Genomic DNA, 17,510 nt, shown 5'->3' with positions numbered 1-17,510 from the left:
CGCTGTGGGCCCTCCTCCCAAACGGGAGTAAAAGGAGAGGCGAGTGGCGGGCCTGAGTGTGGCCTGGGAGGACGGGGCGGAGGGGCCGTGGCCCTCGCTGGCCCAGGGGCGGCCCCAGAGCATGGCCAAGCCGTGGGTGCCGGGAGCAGTGCCCCACGGTGACCAGGGCAGCGTCCGGGCCCCTCCCCCCGGCCGCCCACGGGCTGGGCTCCTGGGGCAGTGCCTCTGCTGTGGGTCCAGTCAGCGCTGCAGGGTCTCCCCGAGGATCACACACGCGGACCCCAGAGTGACCTGTCAGCTGGCCCACTGGTGGGACCCGGTCACAGAGCCCCCCGTTCCCAAGGGGCCGAGGTGCTGGAGGACGGGGTGGTGGGCCAGCCGCCAGGTTGCGAGTGCCCCAGTGACTGTCCTCCCCGCAACGCCCCCCACCCCCGGGAGCTGACCTGACCCCACCCAGGCGTGGCCCTAGCTCTCCTGTCCTGGGGCTGTCCTGGCACCGCGGCCGGGCGTGGCTCCTCCGAGCCCAGACACTTGGAGTGGGAGGGCCAGTCCCCGGCTGTGGTGAGCGGGAAGCCCTGTGGGGAGAAGCGGGGGCCCGGGAGCTCCGCCTACAGCGGCGTTGGAGCCTGTGGGCCTGGGCCCCCAAGTCCTGGGCTCTCCGCAGCCCTCGGCTGTGCCCTGGGAAGGGCCCACCCTCCCGTCTTCTGGCCAAGCCCTCCGTGGGGCTGACGTGCTTCCTTAGCCTCCTCCCTGCCACGGCTGTTCTCGGGTCTCCAGTCACACTCTGCAGCCCTAGGCTGTTGGTTTCTTCGGCAGTTCAGCCCTCAAAAGCACTGTGGTCCCCCGAGGTCCCGATCCCAGCTCAGCAGGCAGGGGCCACGTTTTGCCCCCCAGGGCCCCACCTGATGATGGGAGGCTCAGGGGCAAGCCCACGGCCTCCCTGGGGTGACCCCAACACCTCGGCAGCATCCTCGCCACAGTCCATCCTGGCTCTGACCTCCTCTCTGGGCCATTCCTGCCTTTCTCTTTTCCTTTTCCTCCCAGCTTTGCAAACCCAGGGATGTTTTTCTCAGCCCATCTTTTTCCACGTGGTATCTTGCCAAACACAGCCTGTGACCGACGCGTGCTGCCAAGGTTTCCCAACCCCTTGCACCGGACCTGCAAGTTATTTTGGACGTCATTTGCCCCATGAGTCATCACGGTTGAGTCTTACCAGATGTTTTGCGGCTGCATACCATGGCCTCCAGTGGTGGGTTCCCGCCAGCGCCCCCCCACCCCACCACAGGCCTGTGTCCTGTGTCCTGACAGAGCCACTCGTCTCTTCCGGGGCTGATGGCTGAGCCTCGGCAAGTGAAAACACTTAAAACACCAGCGTTTTAAACAGCGAAGGTTTATTTCTCACTTGTGGCACGTGTCCAGGCCGGGTCGGGGGGGAGGGCTTCCCATCACTGGTTCCTCAGGGCCCCCGGCTGATGGACAGTAGCATCTCGGCAGAGATAAGGGAGTGTGGGGGGGCCCAGGCCTGCAATCGGACATACTGGGGCCATGTGCCACGTCTGCCCACAGCATTCACACTGGCCCACACGGCCACTCCCACCAGGCGCGTGGAGGTGGGGGGTTTCCACCAGCAGCAGTAATGACCGCCATAGGGGCTGGGGGCACGGTGCTGGGAGACAGAATTCTGGGGGCAGAGAAGGGAGCAGTCAGGCGGGAGAGTGGAGCCAGGGGGGTGGCCATGAGCACCGGACCTGCTGGGGTCAGGAAAGTGGGACGGTGTGTGGAGAGCCCACGCGGCCTGGAGCCTGGGTCCAGGGACCGCGTCCGCCGCAGGCCTTGTCCTGGGGGTGCACCCTTGCCCTGGGAGGCCTTCTCTCCCCTCCCCCATCTCACTGGCCAGTCCCCTCAGGCCAGGTGCCTTGAGTGGAATGTCAGATGTAAAAGACAAGGCCCACCCAATCGGGCACCCGCCCAGGAGCATATAAGCCACGTGCAGCAGGGCCAACACTCACCAAACTGATCCCCAAGGAAACCGGGCTAACAGCAAGCAGAGGAGGACTTTACAAGCGTAGGGCTGACATCTCAGCCACGCGCATGGAGGTGGGGGCGTTGAGAGAAACCAGGAACAGGCACTTGTGAAATGACCAGGACTTGGGCCAAAGAACCTCTCAAAGATCTGGAAGGGTTTAAAGGGACAATTCTTAAAAAACGAAAACTAGGAAGAATGGTCACGAAGAAGAGGGGTCACAGACTGGAACAGCAGACAAAGAGCACTCTTAGCATCAGCAAACGACCCACGATGGGACAGTGCGCAGGGAAAGAAGTGGGACTCGCCCCAGACCTGGGGTCATGACCTGCCCCTACAGAGACGCTCAAACTGATGGAGGCATCCCCGTCCTCCACGCATCGGGAGGCCACCCTCCCTTCCTCAGCCGTTGCCCCCCAGCCGCCCACCAGCTCTCCATGGCCAGACCAGGCCACCTGGAGCCACCTTACCCGGGCGCACCCTCCCTAACCCACCTGGTGGGCGTATTCCCTGACACAGGCTGTCATTTCACCAAGGGCAATCAGGTGCCAGCTGTTAAGGTTTCTTTTTTCCCCACTTTCTAAATAATCCCTGACCAGACCCTGGAAGGATGAAGGCCAAGGCAGGGCAATTGCGGGGCATGGGCAGTGTGCTGAGAGGACAGCCGCCCACCGGCCAGGCCTGGATAAACCTCCCTTGTTCAAAAACGCATGAGCAAGCGGCGAGGCACAGACTCCACGACCTGAAGTGAATGTGACGGCTCGCCCACACTGCAGAAAACATCCCACTTGGAAAAACGGTCGTCCCGGGGGACGGAAGTCAACAGAAGAAATTATCTGTATTGTGTTAGTAATAAAATATAAGGACACATTACCATTGCGGAGCAACAGGCGGAAATTCCAGTAAGAACATCTATTATTTGTAACAAGGTTAAAAAACCCCAAGGTTGATCTAAAACACCGCCCTGCAAGCATCCATTCCTCTCGTGAGCAGAGTGACCTGGGCCTGCCTGGCCTCAGAACGCTGGCTCTGTCCGTCTATAGCTGTGGGGTCCTGGGCTGCCGCCTCTTCCCATTTTAAGTCCAGGTTCCTCGTCGTAAGACGGGACAGTGACACCTACCGCTGAGGTGCGTGAGGACCGCACAGACTCCGTGTCTCGTCGCTGTGAAACGAGCCTGGCCCTCGTGCTCTCGGGGCGGACCCTCCTCACTTCCGTGAACTGACGGGGCCACGGGGCTCACACGGGTGCCTTTGTTCTGGCCGTCCTGGGACCGCTGCTCAGCTGGACCCTCCAGACGGGCAGGGGAGAGACCCGAGCTTCCAGAACCCCCCCCCCCCCCGCCAGCTACCACCACCCGACAGGGGAGCAGTCCACGTCGCCGGTGCTCACGGCTGCTCCCCACAGCCTAGGGCCATGACCCCCGCCAACCGGCCCCAGGGTGGTTTCTCACAAGCCTCAGCCCAGCCCGGGCCCTCGCACCACGGGGTTTGTAGTTGCAGACAGGGGCCTGGAGCACAGCCTGGAAAGCCACCCAGTGGGGCACAGCCTCCGGTGATCCTGCTTAGGTGGCTCCTGGCCCTGCTGCAGCAGACGTGGTGGAGGCTGGTCCCGTGGGCCCAGGCCTTGCTCAGGTGGGGGACCTCTCACCTGTCCCGTCTCCTCAGAAGGAGAGTCCCAGATGGAAGGCCCTGCCCAGAGGGACAGCCGCCCCACCGCCCACAGGCCCAGGACACGGGCAGATTCCCTGGCTGCCTCTGGTGGGGCACGTGCCTGACAGTGCCCTGCAACTCAGATGCACCAGCGACAGAGAGCACGTTGAACTGCCCGCCTCGAGGTGTTTTTCCCACTGTTGTTCTGCTGCGAGTCCAGCAAGGCTTCCTCACCTGAGGGGCCCAAGGTCAGTTCTTTCAGCTCCACGGGGCCTCCCGCTATCTCATTTGTGCCCGTCAAACACTGGGATAACATGGAGCTGGTGTTCCCATCTCATTGAGGACTGACGTCAGACTAAGTAACTGCCCATCTCAGGGCCTGGAGACTGGGGTTAACTGGTCATATCCCCAGTCCAGGCTGCTTCCAACTCCTTCTACCCACCAGCCAGAGGCTCTACTCTGCACAAGGCAGGGGTGCAGGGGTGGGCCCAGGAAGGAGAGGAGAGTACTGCTAATTGGCCAGTTGGCCATCTTCACACCCAGGGGGTGGGGAATGGGACCCTGAAGGGCTCACGGGTAAGTGTGGCCCAGGAGGAGCTGTGCCAGGCAGGCCGACAGGAGAGCTAGCTGCCTTCAGCCATCTCAGTGCTGGTCACAAACTCGTCCCTACGGTTGTGGGCTGCTCCCTGCCCCAAACCAACTGTCTCCTGCTGCTTCTCTGGGCATAAGCCCAGCCCTGGACACCGATGTGCCCACAGGAAGCTGCCTGCTCTCCAGAGCTTGCAAGCCAGGGTTAAGAGGCCCAGCAGAGGCCCCCACTGGGAGTCCAGTTCTTGGGCTGGTCCCAGCTCATCTGCTAACCACCCTTGTGTTGCCTGGAGCAGACCAGTTGCGCAACACCCCAGGGTAGCCAAATCTGTCCCCTAATCCTTTAGGACACCCACATGAGGCAGCTCCTAGGCTATTCCTGACTCCCTCCAGCTACGGTGCAGCATCCAGCCTGCCATAAAACATCTCCTGTTAAGAGTCAGTGCTTCAGGGTAAACTGTCATGAAGTAAGCTTTGCAGGGGGTAGATGTCAGATGATGCTGTGGTTCCAGAACCTCAGAAGAGATGAGGACCCTAGGCCCCCAAACCAAGGGGCTGGGGCCTGGTGGGTTCGAGGTAGCCCAGGTCACATCACCACTAGCAGCTGCTCCTCATTCAGGCCCCATGGGGGCCTCAGAGGGAGGAGCCGCAGCTGTCACAGCCTCACACTGGAGGCTCTGGAGCAAGGTCGGCGCGCGTTCTTGGATCAGGCTCAGTGTCTCATCAGCGGGAGGACCTGTGGGGATCTGATCTGACCACCCTGCGTATGCGGGGGCTGAGCAAAGACGGCCTGAGGACGCGAAATCTGAGCTTCAGGTGGTAGCAGAGAGCTGTCCGAGGATTGGGTCCTCCCCACCTGCCCCCGCGCGGCCCTCTGTGAAGGGTCCAGCCTCAGCGAAGCAGGCCTGGAGAGGCAGCCGGAGAACAAGCGCCAGGGTGGCTGCCTGCCCTCCTTCCCGAGGAAGGGCAGTTTCCTCGAGCAGATCCTGAAGTCGGCGTCCTCACCAACCCGCAGCGCTGAGCGGCCATGAGCTGCAACCGCAAGCCCAGCGGGTCCCTGTCCAGCCCTCCAGGACCACCTAGATGGCCGGCCGTCTGGGAACCAGCACTGCGCTCCAGCCTGCCGACTCACAGTCCAGGGTGTCTAACCGCAGCCGGCCTCTCAGGCCTGGGACGGCAGTCCCGGGGCTGCCACACTTCCCCGGACCCCAGCACACAGCCGCAGCGGCAGCGGACACCGGACGGCCTACAGCCGGCCTTCCCGAAGGCGTCCAATTGGCTCCCAGACACCCCAGCGGCGGGGCCCGGAGAAGTGCATTGTGGGAGGCAGCGCGGCATGCTGGGACCTGTAGTCCGAGGCTCGACGTCGTCCGAGGCGGCCTCGCCGGTCCCTTCAGCCTCAGGAGGCTGTCCCCACGCCCCGGCCGAACCACACAGGTTCGAGGAGACGCCGGCGCCGGACTCCCAGGCGTGAGTCTCGGCTGAGACACCTCCAAGCGGCCCCCGGCCCCCAACCCTGGAAGGAGAGCCACAACTGACACGGCCGCGCGGCTCGGAGACGCGACTTCCGGCGCCCGGAGGAGGGGCCATCCTGCCACGTGACCAGGAGCGCCGCGCCTGGTTGGTTGCTGGGACGACGGTTACCGGGGCGACGGGGCGGGGGGCACCCGGGCCGGGGGGTGCTGTGGGTGCAGCGGGGCTGGGGGGCCAGGGGGCCGAGCCGGGCCGGGCGAGGGGGCGCGGGCAAGTGGGACCGCGCGCGGCCGGTTCGCCCTTCCCTCCGGGGCCGCGCGCCCGCTCGGCTGCGTTCGGCACCGGGTCACGGGCTGCAGATGGGCGCCCGGGGTGCCCGAGATGCGGGCGCCGGCCAAGGAGCTCTTCCGCGACGCCGCCTTCCCGGCCTCGGACTCCTCGCTCTTCTCCAGCTTCTCCACGCCGCTGGCCCAGTTCCGGGAGGAGATCACCTGGAGGCGGCCCCAGGTGGGGCGGGGGGAGCGGGGCGGGGGGAGCGGGGCGGGGGGGCGCGCGGGGCTCTCGGGGGTCTGGCGCCGCGTTTCCAGGCCCGCTTCCCGCTGTCCTCAGGAGAGGGCTCCGCAGCCCACCCCTCAGCCAGCTCCGAGTGTGCTGGACCGAGCTCACAGCACCCCACTGAGAGCGCTCCCTTCTGCAGGGGATTCACGGCCCCGCGAGCTGGGCGCTTCGGCACACGGCAAACTCAGCCCCACTTGGGTCTCCTGTGAAGGGCTTCTAGTCTGTAGGGCTCTTCTGACCACAAGCGGCCTTGTTCTGTTTCTCCTGCTCCTCTGGAAGGGCCAGACTGAGCCTGCAGAGCCACTGCCGTTTTGTTCTGCACGCTCGTGTGGTGAACCTCATGCCCTTTCAGGTGTAAACATCTCCAGGTGGCAATTTAGAGGCATGCTCCGGCCCAGTGTGCTATGCTGATAGCTTTAGAAACGGAGTATCCCCTGGATAAGGCTGTCCGCAGAGCAACCTTGTGGAGACCTCGGCATGCACCCGCCCTGGAAGAGAGACAGAACTGGCTTTCCTTGGACAGCACCGAGGGCCTATTTGCCATGGAGGTGCCAAGGGGCCACAAGCCTGATCAGCAGGGCCAGTGGACTCTAGGTGCAGTGGGAGACCGTTAGGGTGTTTTTAGCAGAGGAGTGATTGGGTTGGGTTTATGTTTTAAGAAGCTCCCTCTTCGGCCGGGTGTGCGGAGGGCAAGAGTGCAGGTGGCCGTTGCAGTGGTCCTGCAGAAAGAGGCAGGGGCTCAGACCAGCACGGCAGCCTCAGGCTGGGGCTCTGGTGTGGGCGGGTTTAAGGGAGATGTCCAAGCCAGGAGTCAGGTCTCTGTGACCAACTGGAAGTAGAGAGTGAGGATGAAGGGGGGATCAAGAACTTTTAGATTTCTAGCTTGAGCACCTGGGGGGTGGGGGTCCTGGCTGATACACTGCAGAAACAGGAGGTGGGCTGGAAGTGTAGGCTTGGGTTTTGCTCTCACAGGTTCAGTCGGAGCTGACGGTAGGCAAGTGGGTGTGACAGCCAGGGGCTCAGGGGAGCGGGGTGAGACGATGCTCCTGGGGACAGGGGCGGAACAGGTGGCTTACTGTCTGGAGTCTGGGAGGGCATCTCAGAGAAAGTAGGGGCAGAGAAGAAGAGACAGCTTGGAATCAAGCCTTAAGGAACTGCAGGTGCCTTGACAAGCAGACTTGAGAAGCAGCAGGCAGTGAGGGGAGAGGACAGGCAGAGCACAGTGGAGTCGTGGATTCCGGGAGGGGGGCTGTTGGGCATGGGGGAGCTGCAGTTCTGATGCCACTGTGTCAGGAAAGAGGAGCACAGAGGATGCCCGTGGGAGGTGACGACTCGGAGGTGATACTGATGCAGAGTGGTTTTGGGGCTGTGGGCCTGTTCGGAAGCAAGGGTGTTGTAAGAAACGGGAGGGAGGGAGGAAGTGGGGGAAGCAGCTCTCGGAGGAGATGGCAGCAGTGCCCAGGGACAGTGTGTCAGAGGCGGCGGGCCTCCTCTCCCAGGCCTGCGCTGGTGGGGTCCCGCCTGCAGGGCTGGGGGAGGCCAGGGGCGTGTATGGACTCAGACACTGAGAGCAGCAGGGGTCAGGTCAGGGGGCTTCTGGTGGGGCCCTGGGCACGGCCGCCGCTCAGAGGGGCCTGGGTGTTGTGAGGAGAGCAGGAGGAAGGTCAACTCGTCTGGGGTGTGGAGAGCTGAGCCTTGTAGAGAAGCAGTACGGAAGACCCCCTTGAGACCTGCCTTTGTGAATTTAAAGGGAAACCGTTTTCTAGACCAACATTTCACTGTTGCGCAAAGAGGGTGGTGGGATTTGTCCAGAGTTGGGGGGTGTGCCAATCAAGGAAGGTGGGCGGAGACAGGGAGCCCAGAATCCAAGCTGGACAGGCTGATGTGCAGCCTGGAGGGGCTGACGGGTACTGGCTGCAAGAGGCCAGCCATTCCCCGTGCGCTCGTAGGCAGCGTGGACGACCAGAAGAGCTCCTCCCTGGCCCTGTCACACGGGGCCTCTGCTCTTGGTTTCCCGGCCAGCCCCCGAGCACGATGTCACTCTGGACGATTTTCTTTATTTCAGGAAATCTGCGCCACGCCCCGGCTGTTTGCAGGTAGCCCGCAGGAAGGGCAGGTGAAGCAAGGGCTGCTGGGGGACTGTTGGTTCCTGTGTGCCTGCGCCGCCCTGCAGAAGAGCCGCCACCTCCTGGACCAGGTGTCTGCCTGCCGCCCGCGGCCTCCTCTCCTCCTCTCTCTTCCTGTCTGACCGCGTAGGAAGGAAGCAGGGTGGGGAGGGGGCTCCGCCAGCAGGCCCAGCGGCCCCCTCCCCTGCAGGGGCTGGCAGGGCGCTTTCTGCTGCCCCTGCTCCCCTATCTCCCAGGCCCTGGGCCAGCCACTTGTGCGTGACACGCGCACACACACACGTGCACATGCGTGCTTTAATCTGGCGGCACTGGGCTTCAGCTGCAGCATGTAGGATGTAGCTCCTTGACCGGGGATTAAACCCAAGCCCCTCGAGTTGGGAGCACGAAGGTTTAGCCCCCGACCACCAGGGAAGTCCCAGGCAGGCATTTGGAAGAAAAAGACAAACGTAGGAGAGGGACAGTTGAGGGACCCTGTGCTCATTTGGAGTAGGTTTCCTGGCTAGTTGGGGTGGTTGTTCTCTTTTCTTATAGATTTTGAATATCAATTGGCAAAAGGTGGTTAGAACTGTCTCAGATGTAGGTGGACCCCATAGGAATAGGAGGCTACTCAGACTCCTTCCCCAGGAGCGCTCGCGGCCTGCCTGAGTGTGGCCAGTGAAAGCAGCAGTGTTGACCCCTTTCCCAGCGGCCCCCATGTCCCCGGTGCCGGGCCAAGCCCACCACAGTTGCCAGCTTTCATTCTCACAGGCCTTGCTGGCCTGGACCCCCTCTTACAAACGAGGCGCTGAAACCATGGTCACGTCCCAGCTGACAAGGGCAGAGCCGGGATGCAATGGGGCTGTCTGGGTGCAGACCCCCTCCTGTCTCAGCCCTGGGCCAGAGTCGCAGCCCCAGCCGTGAGCACGGGCCGGGCACTGGTGGCACTGAGTGCCCAGGCTCCAGCCGGGGTAGCTGCCACCTCCTCCATGCAGGCCTCTGAAGTCACGCTTGCCGTGGACTCAGGGCCGGTGCTACCGGGGGACACAAGCTCATGATGGCTGGCTAGAGCTTTGGGAGGCACTGGTCGCTCACAGCGGCCCTGGCATCTTTCACTGGAAGGTCTGTGACCTTCTGTCCCCCAAGTGGTGTTCACACGAGCCGGACAGTGAGGCGCATGCCGAGGGGGGACAGCGTCTGGAGCGGTCACGCTCTGGCCAGGGCCGGGACGCACTGCCTGGGCCTTCTCTCACCGTCTCCTTTTGCCTCCCCCCACGCGCGCTAGGTCTTCCCTCCAGGACAGCCGAGCTGGCTCGACCAGACGTACCGGGGCTCCTTCACCTGTCGAGTCTGGCAGTTTGGACGCTGGGTGGAGGTGACCGTGGATGACCGTCTGCCTTGTCTTGCAGGGAGACTCTGCTTCTCCCGGTGCCAGAGAGAGGACGTGTTCTGGCTCCCCTTGCTGGAGAAGGTCTATGCCAAGTACGCCAGCCGGCGTGGATGGGCCGGTCGGGCAAGCGGGTGGGGGTCCCGGACCGCAGCGCCCTTGTGGGCTCTGAGGGCCTCCAGGGTGGGCTGGCCCGTCCAGAGACCACAGCTCTGAGGCTTGGCCCATGGGCTGCTATACCCTTGCCCTGCCCTCATGTCACAGTCAGGCACGGGAGCATCGCCTCTAGAGAGAGGGTGTATGTTGTCCTCTCTTTCCTCAAACCCAAGCGAGACAAGTTTCTCTGTCCAACTGGTTCTCTGGGGACGGGCAGGTCGCTGGGAAGGAGTAAGGCGTCCGAGGCGTCAGGCTTGTCTGAGGTGGTCCTGAGACCATGGATGCCCTCTCTGGTGGTCGTGCTGAAGGAGGCTGGGTCGGGAGGTGGGCCTTTGTGGCAGGAGTGAGCCCCTCCGTCAGCCTCCCGTCGGGCCCAGGGCCTTGATCACGAGAGGCGGAGGGGTGGGTGCCCACGGCCACTGTGCCCACTCTGCTGGTGCCTGCGTGGGCATTGTGCCCTGGAGGCGAGCTTGTGCCTGGACGTGGTGGGGACAGGGCGGGGTGGAAAGAGAGGTGATCCAGGTGGGTCAGAGGCAGGCCAGGGGGGCAGGAGGCCTGGGGGCCCAGTGCCGGGCCTCACGCCACCTGGCTGTCTCCCCAGGGTCCACGGCTCCTATGAACAGCTGTGGGCGGGGCAGGTGGCAGACGCCCTGGTGGACCTCACTGGTGGCCTGGCCGAAAGGTGGAACCTGAAGGACGTGGCTGGATCCAGTGGCCAGCAGGACAGGCCCCGCGGCACGGAACGCAGGACTTGCCGGCAGCTGCTCAGCTTGAAGGACCGCTGTCTGCTGAGCTGCTCGGTGCTCGGCCCCAGGACAGGTAGGGTGGAGCGGGTGGCGGCCTTGTGGGCCTGCTCACCTGAGCCCTTGCTGGCTCTGCCGGAGCTTGGAACTCGGGTCCTGTTGGGACTGGGTCGAGAGAGGACTTCTGTCCTCAGAGCTGGGGTCCCAGGTGTGCCCTTCCCTCCTGACCAGCCTTCTCCGGAGGGCAGTGTCCTGCCTTCCCTTGACCGGCACTGGCCTCCAGGGCGAGAGGGCGTCTGCACTGGGGTCCCAGGCACGCAGAGTGGTGGCACCATCTCTGGCACAGCTGGTGACCGGGCAAAACCAGCGCTCAGGTTTCCATGTTAGTGATACATGTGCTCACGAAGCAAGTCTGTTGAAAGAAAAAGTCACCCAAGCTTGACCACCCCGACTTGGTGCCCTTTCTCAGCTGTTTTCTTCGTGAGACGCTCGTGTCCTGTGTTACGTATCACTCCGTGCGCCGTGTGGACTTTGTCAGGATTCTGCTTAACCCCTGTATCTGCCGTATTTTTCTGAATCCGTCCCTTAGTGCCCGATAGTTACGGTCTTTCCAGTCTCACGCTGTTAGAGATGACATTGCAGTGAGCATCTTTGTGCACAATTGCTTTCATATTTAAGATTATTTTTGTAATGGACTTTTGTCCAAAGTGTCATCTGGGCGAGGACCAAGGCCCAGAGAAGGCAATGGTTAGCAGGACTGGTGGCAGCTGAGCCCAAATCCGAGGCCAGGCGCTCCCAGTGGCCCCACGCTGGATCAGGTCACACCCCAGCTGACTTGCGCGCCGTGGTCAGGATACAGTCACGCCCCAGCTGACTTGCGCGCCGTGGTCAGGATACAGTCACGCCCCAGCTGGCTTGCCCGCCGTGGTCAGGATACAGCGCCCGTGCAGTGCAGCTGGGTGGGCTGTGTGTCCGCTCAGTGTGGACTTTGCGGCTGTTCCTCCCCCAGGGACCCGGGAGCTGGGCGAGTTTCATGCTTTCATCGTGTCGGATCTGCACGAGCTCCAGGATCTGGCTGGCCGGAGTGTCCTGCTGCTGCGCATTCAGAACCCCTGGGGCCGGCGGTGCTGGCAGGGGCCCTGGAGGGAGGGGTGAGTGCAAGCGGGCGCTCTGGGCCTCCCTCTGCCCGCGGTGGGCCGTGGGGTGGGGCGGGGCCACCGTGGCCCAGAGCCGTCTCGATGGTGCATGCCCAGTGCCCGCGGCTTGGACCAGGGTCAGGACAGTGCCTGCTTGGCCTCCAGCAAGGCCCCTTGGCACCTGCTTGTGGGCCGCCTGCTCTGTGCAGGGCCCCGGACGGCCTTGGGAGGCTGGCTTCCTGCTGGACCCCGGGACCCCAGCGACGCTGAGGGGCGGGGCCTGTCCTGAGGGCACCCACGGACGGAGGATGGCTCCTGGGCTGCAGGTGGGTGCTTGCTCCCGGGCTTCCACTCCGCTGAAGGGGGTTCCTTGCAGCGGCGAAGGGTGGAGCCGGGTGGAGCCGGCGGCCCAGGCCGAGCTGCTGTCACAGCTGCAGGACGGGGAGTTCTGGGTGGAGGAGGACGAGTTTCTGCGGGAGTTTGACGAAGTCACCATCGGCTTCCCCAGCACGGAGGCTGGCCACCTGCAGAGCCTGCACTCAGGTGAGGGAGGCCCAGGCAGACCGCCCGCCCTCTGAAGGGGGGCGGGCCCCCCTACTCCACTCTTGCCCCCCGGCTTCTCTCGAGGGCGGAGCAATCGCCCCATCCCCGCTGCCCCGGAGGGGACAGGTGACCGGGTGGGAGGTCCTCATGGTGCAGGGGTCCTGACGTCAAGGTGGGGCTGGGGGCGTGAGGGGGACCCCGTCCCCATGTCTGAGCAGTGTATTCCCGCCCAGGAAAGGTGCTGTGCCACACCCAGGAGTTGCCCGGGGCCTGGGTCAAGGGCCAGTCTGCAGGAGGCTGCCGGAACAACAGCGGCTTCCCCAGCAACCCCAAGTTCTGGCTGCGGGTCTGCGAGCCCAGCGAGGTGTACCTGGGTGTCCTGCAGAGGCCCCGGGTGCGCACAGCTGGCCGCCCGGGCAGAGACTACCAGGCCGTGGGCCTGCACCTCTGGAAGGTAGCCCCACCTGGCACCCTGCCCCGTGGGACGTGGAGGCCTGAGCCCCCGGAGCCCCCGAAGTCCCCTTTCCACCCCCACCCCGTCAGATCTGAGTCCACAGGATGCGCCTCCCTCCCCAGGCCTGGCTGTGTCTTCTGGCCAAAGGCAAACAGCAGGGAAGCAGCCTGGCTGGGGGGCCCCTCCTGTGAGCAGAGCTGCTGGGAGGGCTCCAGGGGCGGTGCCGGCCAGCGCCCGGCTCTGCTGCTGCCCACGTGCCCCTGGGAGCTCCTGTCCGCTCCCTGAGCCCCCTCCCTCCAATGCGGATGGGAGGTCCCGGTTCGTGGGTCACCGCGTTGCTGGCAAGCCTGGCAGGCCCAGGTGGCGTCAGCCACGGGTCTTTACCGGCACGTGTGTCTCACGTGGGACGCAGCTACAGGTTCTCAGGGAGGGACCCAAAGGCCTGGGTACTCCCGGGGGGCCTCCGGCTCTGACGGGCGCCCCGGGGCCTTCCTGCAGGTGGAGAAGCGGCGGGTCAACCTGCCCAGGGCCCTGTCGGCGCCCCCCGTGGCGGGCACCGCGTGCCATGCCTACGACCGCGAGGTGCACCTGCACTGTGAGCTCGGCCCGGGCTTCTACCTGGCCGTGCCCAGCACCTTCCTGAAGGACGCGCCAGGGCGGTTCCTGCTCCGCGTCTTCTCCACCGGGAGAGTCGCCCTCAGGTGAGGGGCGGGCGGGGGGGCGGGGCGCGGCGGGCAGGGGGGCGGGGCGGGGCGCGGCGGGCAGGGGGGCGGGGCGGGGCGCGGCGGGCGGGGGGCGGGGCGCGGCGGGCGGGGGGGCGGGGCGCGGCGGGCGGGGGGGCGGGGCGCGGCGGGCGGGGGGCGGGGCGCGGCGGGCGGGGGGCGGGGCGCGGCGGGCGGGGGGGCGGGGCGCGGCGGGCGGGGGGGCGGGGCGCGGCGGGCAGGGGGGCGGGGCGCGGCGGGCAGGGGGGCGGGGCGCGGCGGGCAGGGGGGCGGGGCAGTCCCTTGCTGGCGCCGTGCTCACCAGCCCCTCTTGCTCGTCCCCGCAGCGCCGTCCAGCCGGCCGCCCCAAGCCCCGGCCGCCGGGAGGCGCCGCCGGCGGGCGAGTGGGAGACTGTGCGGCTGCGGGGCTCCTGGAGAGCCGGCCAGACCGCGGGGGGCAGCCGCAACTTCGCCTCCTACGCCAGCAACCCCCGCTTCCCGCTGTCAGTGCCGGCGGGCGCGGGCCCGCGCTGCGTGCGCATCTCCCTGCGCCAGCACTGCGGCGACCACCAGTGCCTCCCCATCGGCTTCCACGTCTTCCAGGCAGGTGGCGGGCGCGGGGCCGGGGGCGCGGGGGCACCGGCAGCCAGGCAGGCTTGTCCACACCTGGGCTCAGAGCAGCTGGACGGTGGGTCCTGTGTGCGGCGTGAAAGGGGGTTCTGTTGTGTCCGACTCTGCGACCTGGATTCTCATGGTCAGAATACTGGAGAGGGTAGCCTTTCCCTTCTCCAGGGGGTGTTTCCAACCCTGGGTCGAACCCAGGTTTCCTGCATTGCAGGCGGATTCTTTACCAGCTGAGCCACCAGGGAAGCCCCCCTGAGTCCTGAGCTGCCCCCAGAACTGTGCCTGCAGTCAGGAGCCCCCACAGGGTGCGCTGGGCACAGGGTTGAGCGGGAGCCTCCCGAAGGCCACATGAGTCCCTGGCCCCCACCCACCTAGTGCCTGGACCAGCGGGGGCCTCGGCTTGTGGGGACAAGCTGGGAGGGAGGGGCGGCCCACACCGCCCCAGACAGGACAGATGGATGCTGTACCTGCCCGTGAGCGCTTCTGGGTCAGAAAGGAAGCGTAGAGCGCGGCCCCGAGGCGCTCAGAGCCCAGGAGCTCAAGGCGGGCCGAGTCCCCAGCAGGAGAGGAGGGAGGCTCTCGGGAGAGAGTGCCATTTCCCCAGCCCCGCGTGGCCGGGAGCCGGGGCCCCACAGAGGGCAGACTGGCCCTGGGTCCTGGGGCCACCCAGGGTCGGGTGGCAGGCGGCTGCGAGATGGCCCGGGAGTCACAGCACCACCCAGAGTGCCTTCCCGGCCTCAGTCTGCCCTGAAATACAGGCAGGACGTCCTTTGCAGACCTGCAGTTGGAGTATTAGGGGGGAGGTGAAGTGCCAGAGGTCACAAACTCCCCACCCCTTCTGGGGGCCCCGCTTGAGGATGGGGCTGGGCAGGGGCTGGTGCCCCGAGGAGGATGTGGGCAGAAGGTGGCCCAGAGCCGTGCTGTCATGGGGCCTTGGGGGCGGCTCTCCTCAAGAAGCTCCTGTGCTCTTGGGCTCCCGACAGCTGTGGGCACCACACTGGCCGTGCTCCACCCAGGCCACCAGGGGCTTCAAGAGAAGGGCCACGGCACGGACAGTGAGATGCCCGCCTGGGGTAGCCAGCACGGCAGCGCTTCTTCAGGTCACTGGGCACGGGGCCACGTGGGCAGTGGGGCCCAGTGAGCAGCCTGGCGTGTGACAAGGGCCAGGCCGACTGCCGGCTGTCCTCAGCCAGGGCGGCCCTGCTGGGAAGGAAGCCGGGTCAAGGCTACAGGAAGGGGACAGGCCTTTGCGGTTCTGGCGGCCGCAGCCAGTCCGGTCACCCACAAGCGGGCCTGCTGTCTGAGCCCTGGCCTCCCCCAGGTTCCAGCAGACGGCGGGGGCCAGGACGCATCCTCCCTGCTGCTGCAGGAGCCTCTGCTGAGCTGCGTGCCGCACTGCTACGCCCAGGAGGTGAGCCGGCTCTGCCACCTGCCCGCCGGCGCCTATCGCATCGTGCCCTCCACCTACCTGCCAGACACAGAGGGCGCCTTTACGGTGACCGTGGAGACCAGAATCGACAGGTGGGCGCCTGTGCACGCGGCTGTGTGTGGGTGTGGGGCATGTCCCCAGCACCTCCACCCCTGGTTCTTTCCCAGCGACCCGCACACCCCGACTCGCACCTGTCCTGCAGAGCACGAGGCCTGTGGGAGGAGAGCTGATGGGCCTGGAGCTCACTGCCCCCACCCCACGCCCCCAAAGTGCGGGGAGGCCTGGGGTGAGGGGCCTGGAGCTCACTGTCCCTACCCCACGCCCCTGGCATGCGGGGAGGCCCCCAGGGTGCGGGAAGGCCTGGGGTGAGGGGCCTGGAGCTCACTGCCCCCCACCCCATGCCCCCAAAGTGCGGGGAGGCCTGGGGTGAGGGGCCTGGAGCTCACTGCCCCCCACGCCCCACACCCCCAGGGTGCGGGGAGGCCTGGGGTGAGGGGCCTGGAGCTCACTGCCCCCCACCCCACACCCCCAGGGTGCGGGGAGGCCCAGGGTAACAGTGCTATCCTCTCCTGCAGGCGCTCCATTCACAGCCAGGAGATGCTGGGGCAGCCCCTCCGGGAGGTGCGTGTTGGGTGCAGAGGGGAGGGCTCTCCCAGTGCCCTGGGGTCTTAGCTGCCTCCCAGACCCTCCCAGCAGCCACCCCACAGGCTAGGCTGGGCCCTCGGACAGAAGGGGCTCTCGTCCCCCCCGGGAGCCCCAGGCAGCGATTCTCGGGGTGGTGGCAGCCCCGCAGTAGGTGAGGAGGCTGGTCGTCTCCCGCCAGCCGGGGCAGCGCCTCCCAGCCCTCGCGCCCTCCATCCGCAGGCCTCCTTCATGGCGGTGATGAAAGCCTGAGCGGCTGATCCTGTGTGCGGGCTCTGGTGACCCACGGCGGCCGGCCTGCGCGTGTCCCAGGAGCAGTAGCCCTGCGGTCTAGCAGGAGCCGCGGGAAGAGCCCAGGCGGGCACCAGGGACCTGGTGGCTGAGCCCCCCGGAATTCTCCACGTGGTCTCTCCACTGCCCGGGAAACAGCCATACAGCGGACGGAGCGCGTCGGGACACACCTTGTTTGAACTATTTGTTAGAAACGTTTTTAGGATCCAGTTTATAAATAAACACGAGCACCGAGCAGTGTCCAGCGGGTTCAGGTGGCCGGCAGGAGCAGGCGGGGGCTCACACCAGCCACTGATACTCGGGGGGTGATGCGGAGCCGGGCAGGGCTGCTGAGGGGAGGAGGTAGTGGGTGGTGAGAAGGTGGGCGCAGGGCAGGTCTTGGGCGGGAGCTGGAGGGTTTCCATCCACACAGGTCCCCCCCGCCGACCGTGTCCAGTCTCCTGTCTCCCGGCCAGTGGCGCTCAGGGGTGGACGCTGCCCAGTGCCCAGTGGCCGTGTCGGAGCTGCAGGCTGCAGCCCTCTGCTCGTGACTCGGCGGGGGTGTCCCTGCAGGCCTCAACCCCGGGCCCCCAAACCCCTAACCCCTTTGGAGTGGGGGCCCTGACCTTGGCCTGGCATGTCTCCTGTCCCCACGCGTCCCCCGACTCCGCACCGCGTTGTCACCGTGGTCGGGGTGCCTGCCCTGTTGGGCTCCTTGTCCCGAGTTACAACGTCATTTCCTGGGAGGGGCTGCAGGGCCTCTGGTCCTGGCGGGAGGTCTTCCCACCCGTTCCTGACTTGCACCCTCGAGGCCGCACCACTAGCCTGCGGCTCCCTGGGAGCAGGCTGCATGCTCTGGAAACCCCGATTCTGAGTCAGGGGGAGATAGGGTGGGACCACTGCCCCTGAGGGGACCATCCCGCAGCTTCAGCGCCTCGAGGGGGTCCCCGTCCCCACCCTCCCCAAGGTGCGGTCTGTGATTTGTCGTCTGGGGGGCGGGGCAGAGGCGTCAGTCTCACCCTTGGCCTTCC

The 17,510-nt window shown here is 65.7% G+C and overlaps 1 protein-coding gene across 2 annotated transcripts; it reads left to right on the top strand.

Moving 5' to 3' along the window:
• The first annotated feature begins 5,926 nt into the window (after nucleotides 1–5,926).
• On the top strand, nucleotides 5,927–16,734 carry CAPN10 (calpain 10). Of its 2 annotated transcripts, none has more exons than XM_027967009.2 (12): nucleotides 5,927–6,241; nucleotides 8,358–8,489; nucleotides 9,680–9,876; nucleotides 10,539–10,756; nucleotides 11,690–11,831; nucleotides 12,193–12,359; nucleotides 12,593–12,813; nucleotides 13,312–13,514; nucleotides 13,862–14,117; nucleotides 15,460–15,659; nucleotides 16,143–16,188; nucleotides 16,432–16,734. In XM_027967009.2, the coding sequence occupies exons 1-12, from the start codon at nucleotides 6,116–6,118 to the stop codon at nucleotides 16,459–16,461; spliced, it is 1,938 nt and encodes a 645-aa protein (XP_027822810.1). In that variant the 5' UTR covers nucleotides 5,927–6,115; the 3' UTR covers nucleotides 16,462–16,734. The 2 variants fall into 2 exon arrangements, with proteins under 2 accessions (XP_027822810.1, XP_042095622.1); XM_042239688.2 differs by lacking the exon at nucleotides 5,927–6,241 and adding an exon at nucleotides 7,467–7,876.
• Nucleotides 16,735–17,510: the final 776 nt, after the last annotated feature.

Source organism: Ovis aries, chromosome 1 (genome assembly GCF_016772045.2).
Source record: "Ovis aries strain OAR_USU_Benz2616 breed Rambouillet chromosome 1, ARS-UI_Ramb_v3.0, whole genome shotgun sequence".
NCBI lineage: Eukaryota > Metazoa > Chordata > Mammalia > Artiodactyla > Bovidae > Ovis > Ovis aries.
The sequence above is the reverse complement of the archived record's forward strand: the minus strand, read 5'-3'. Positions and strand labels throughout refer to the sequence as shown.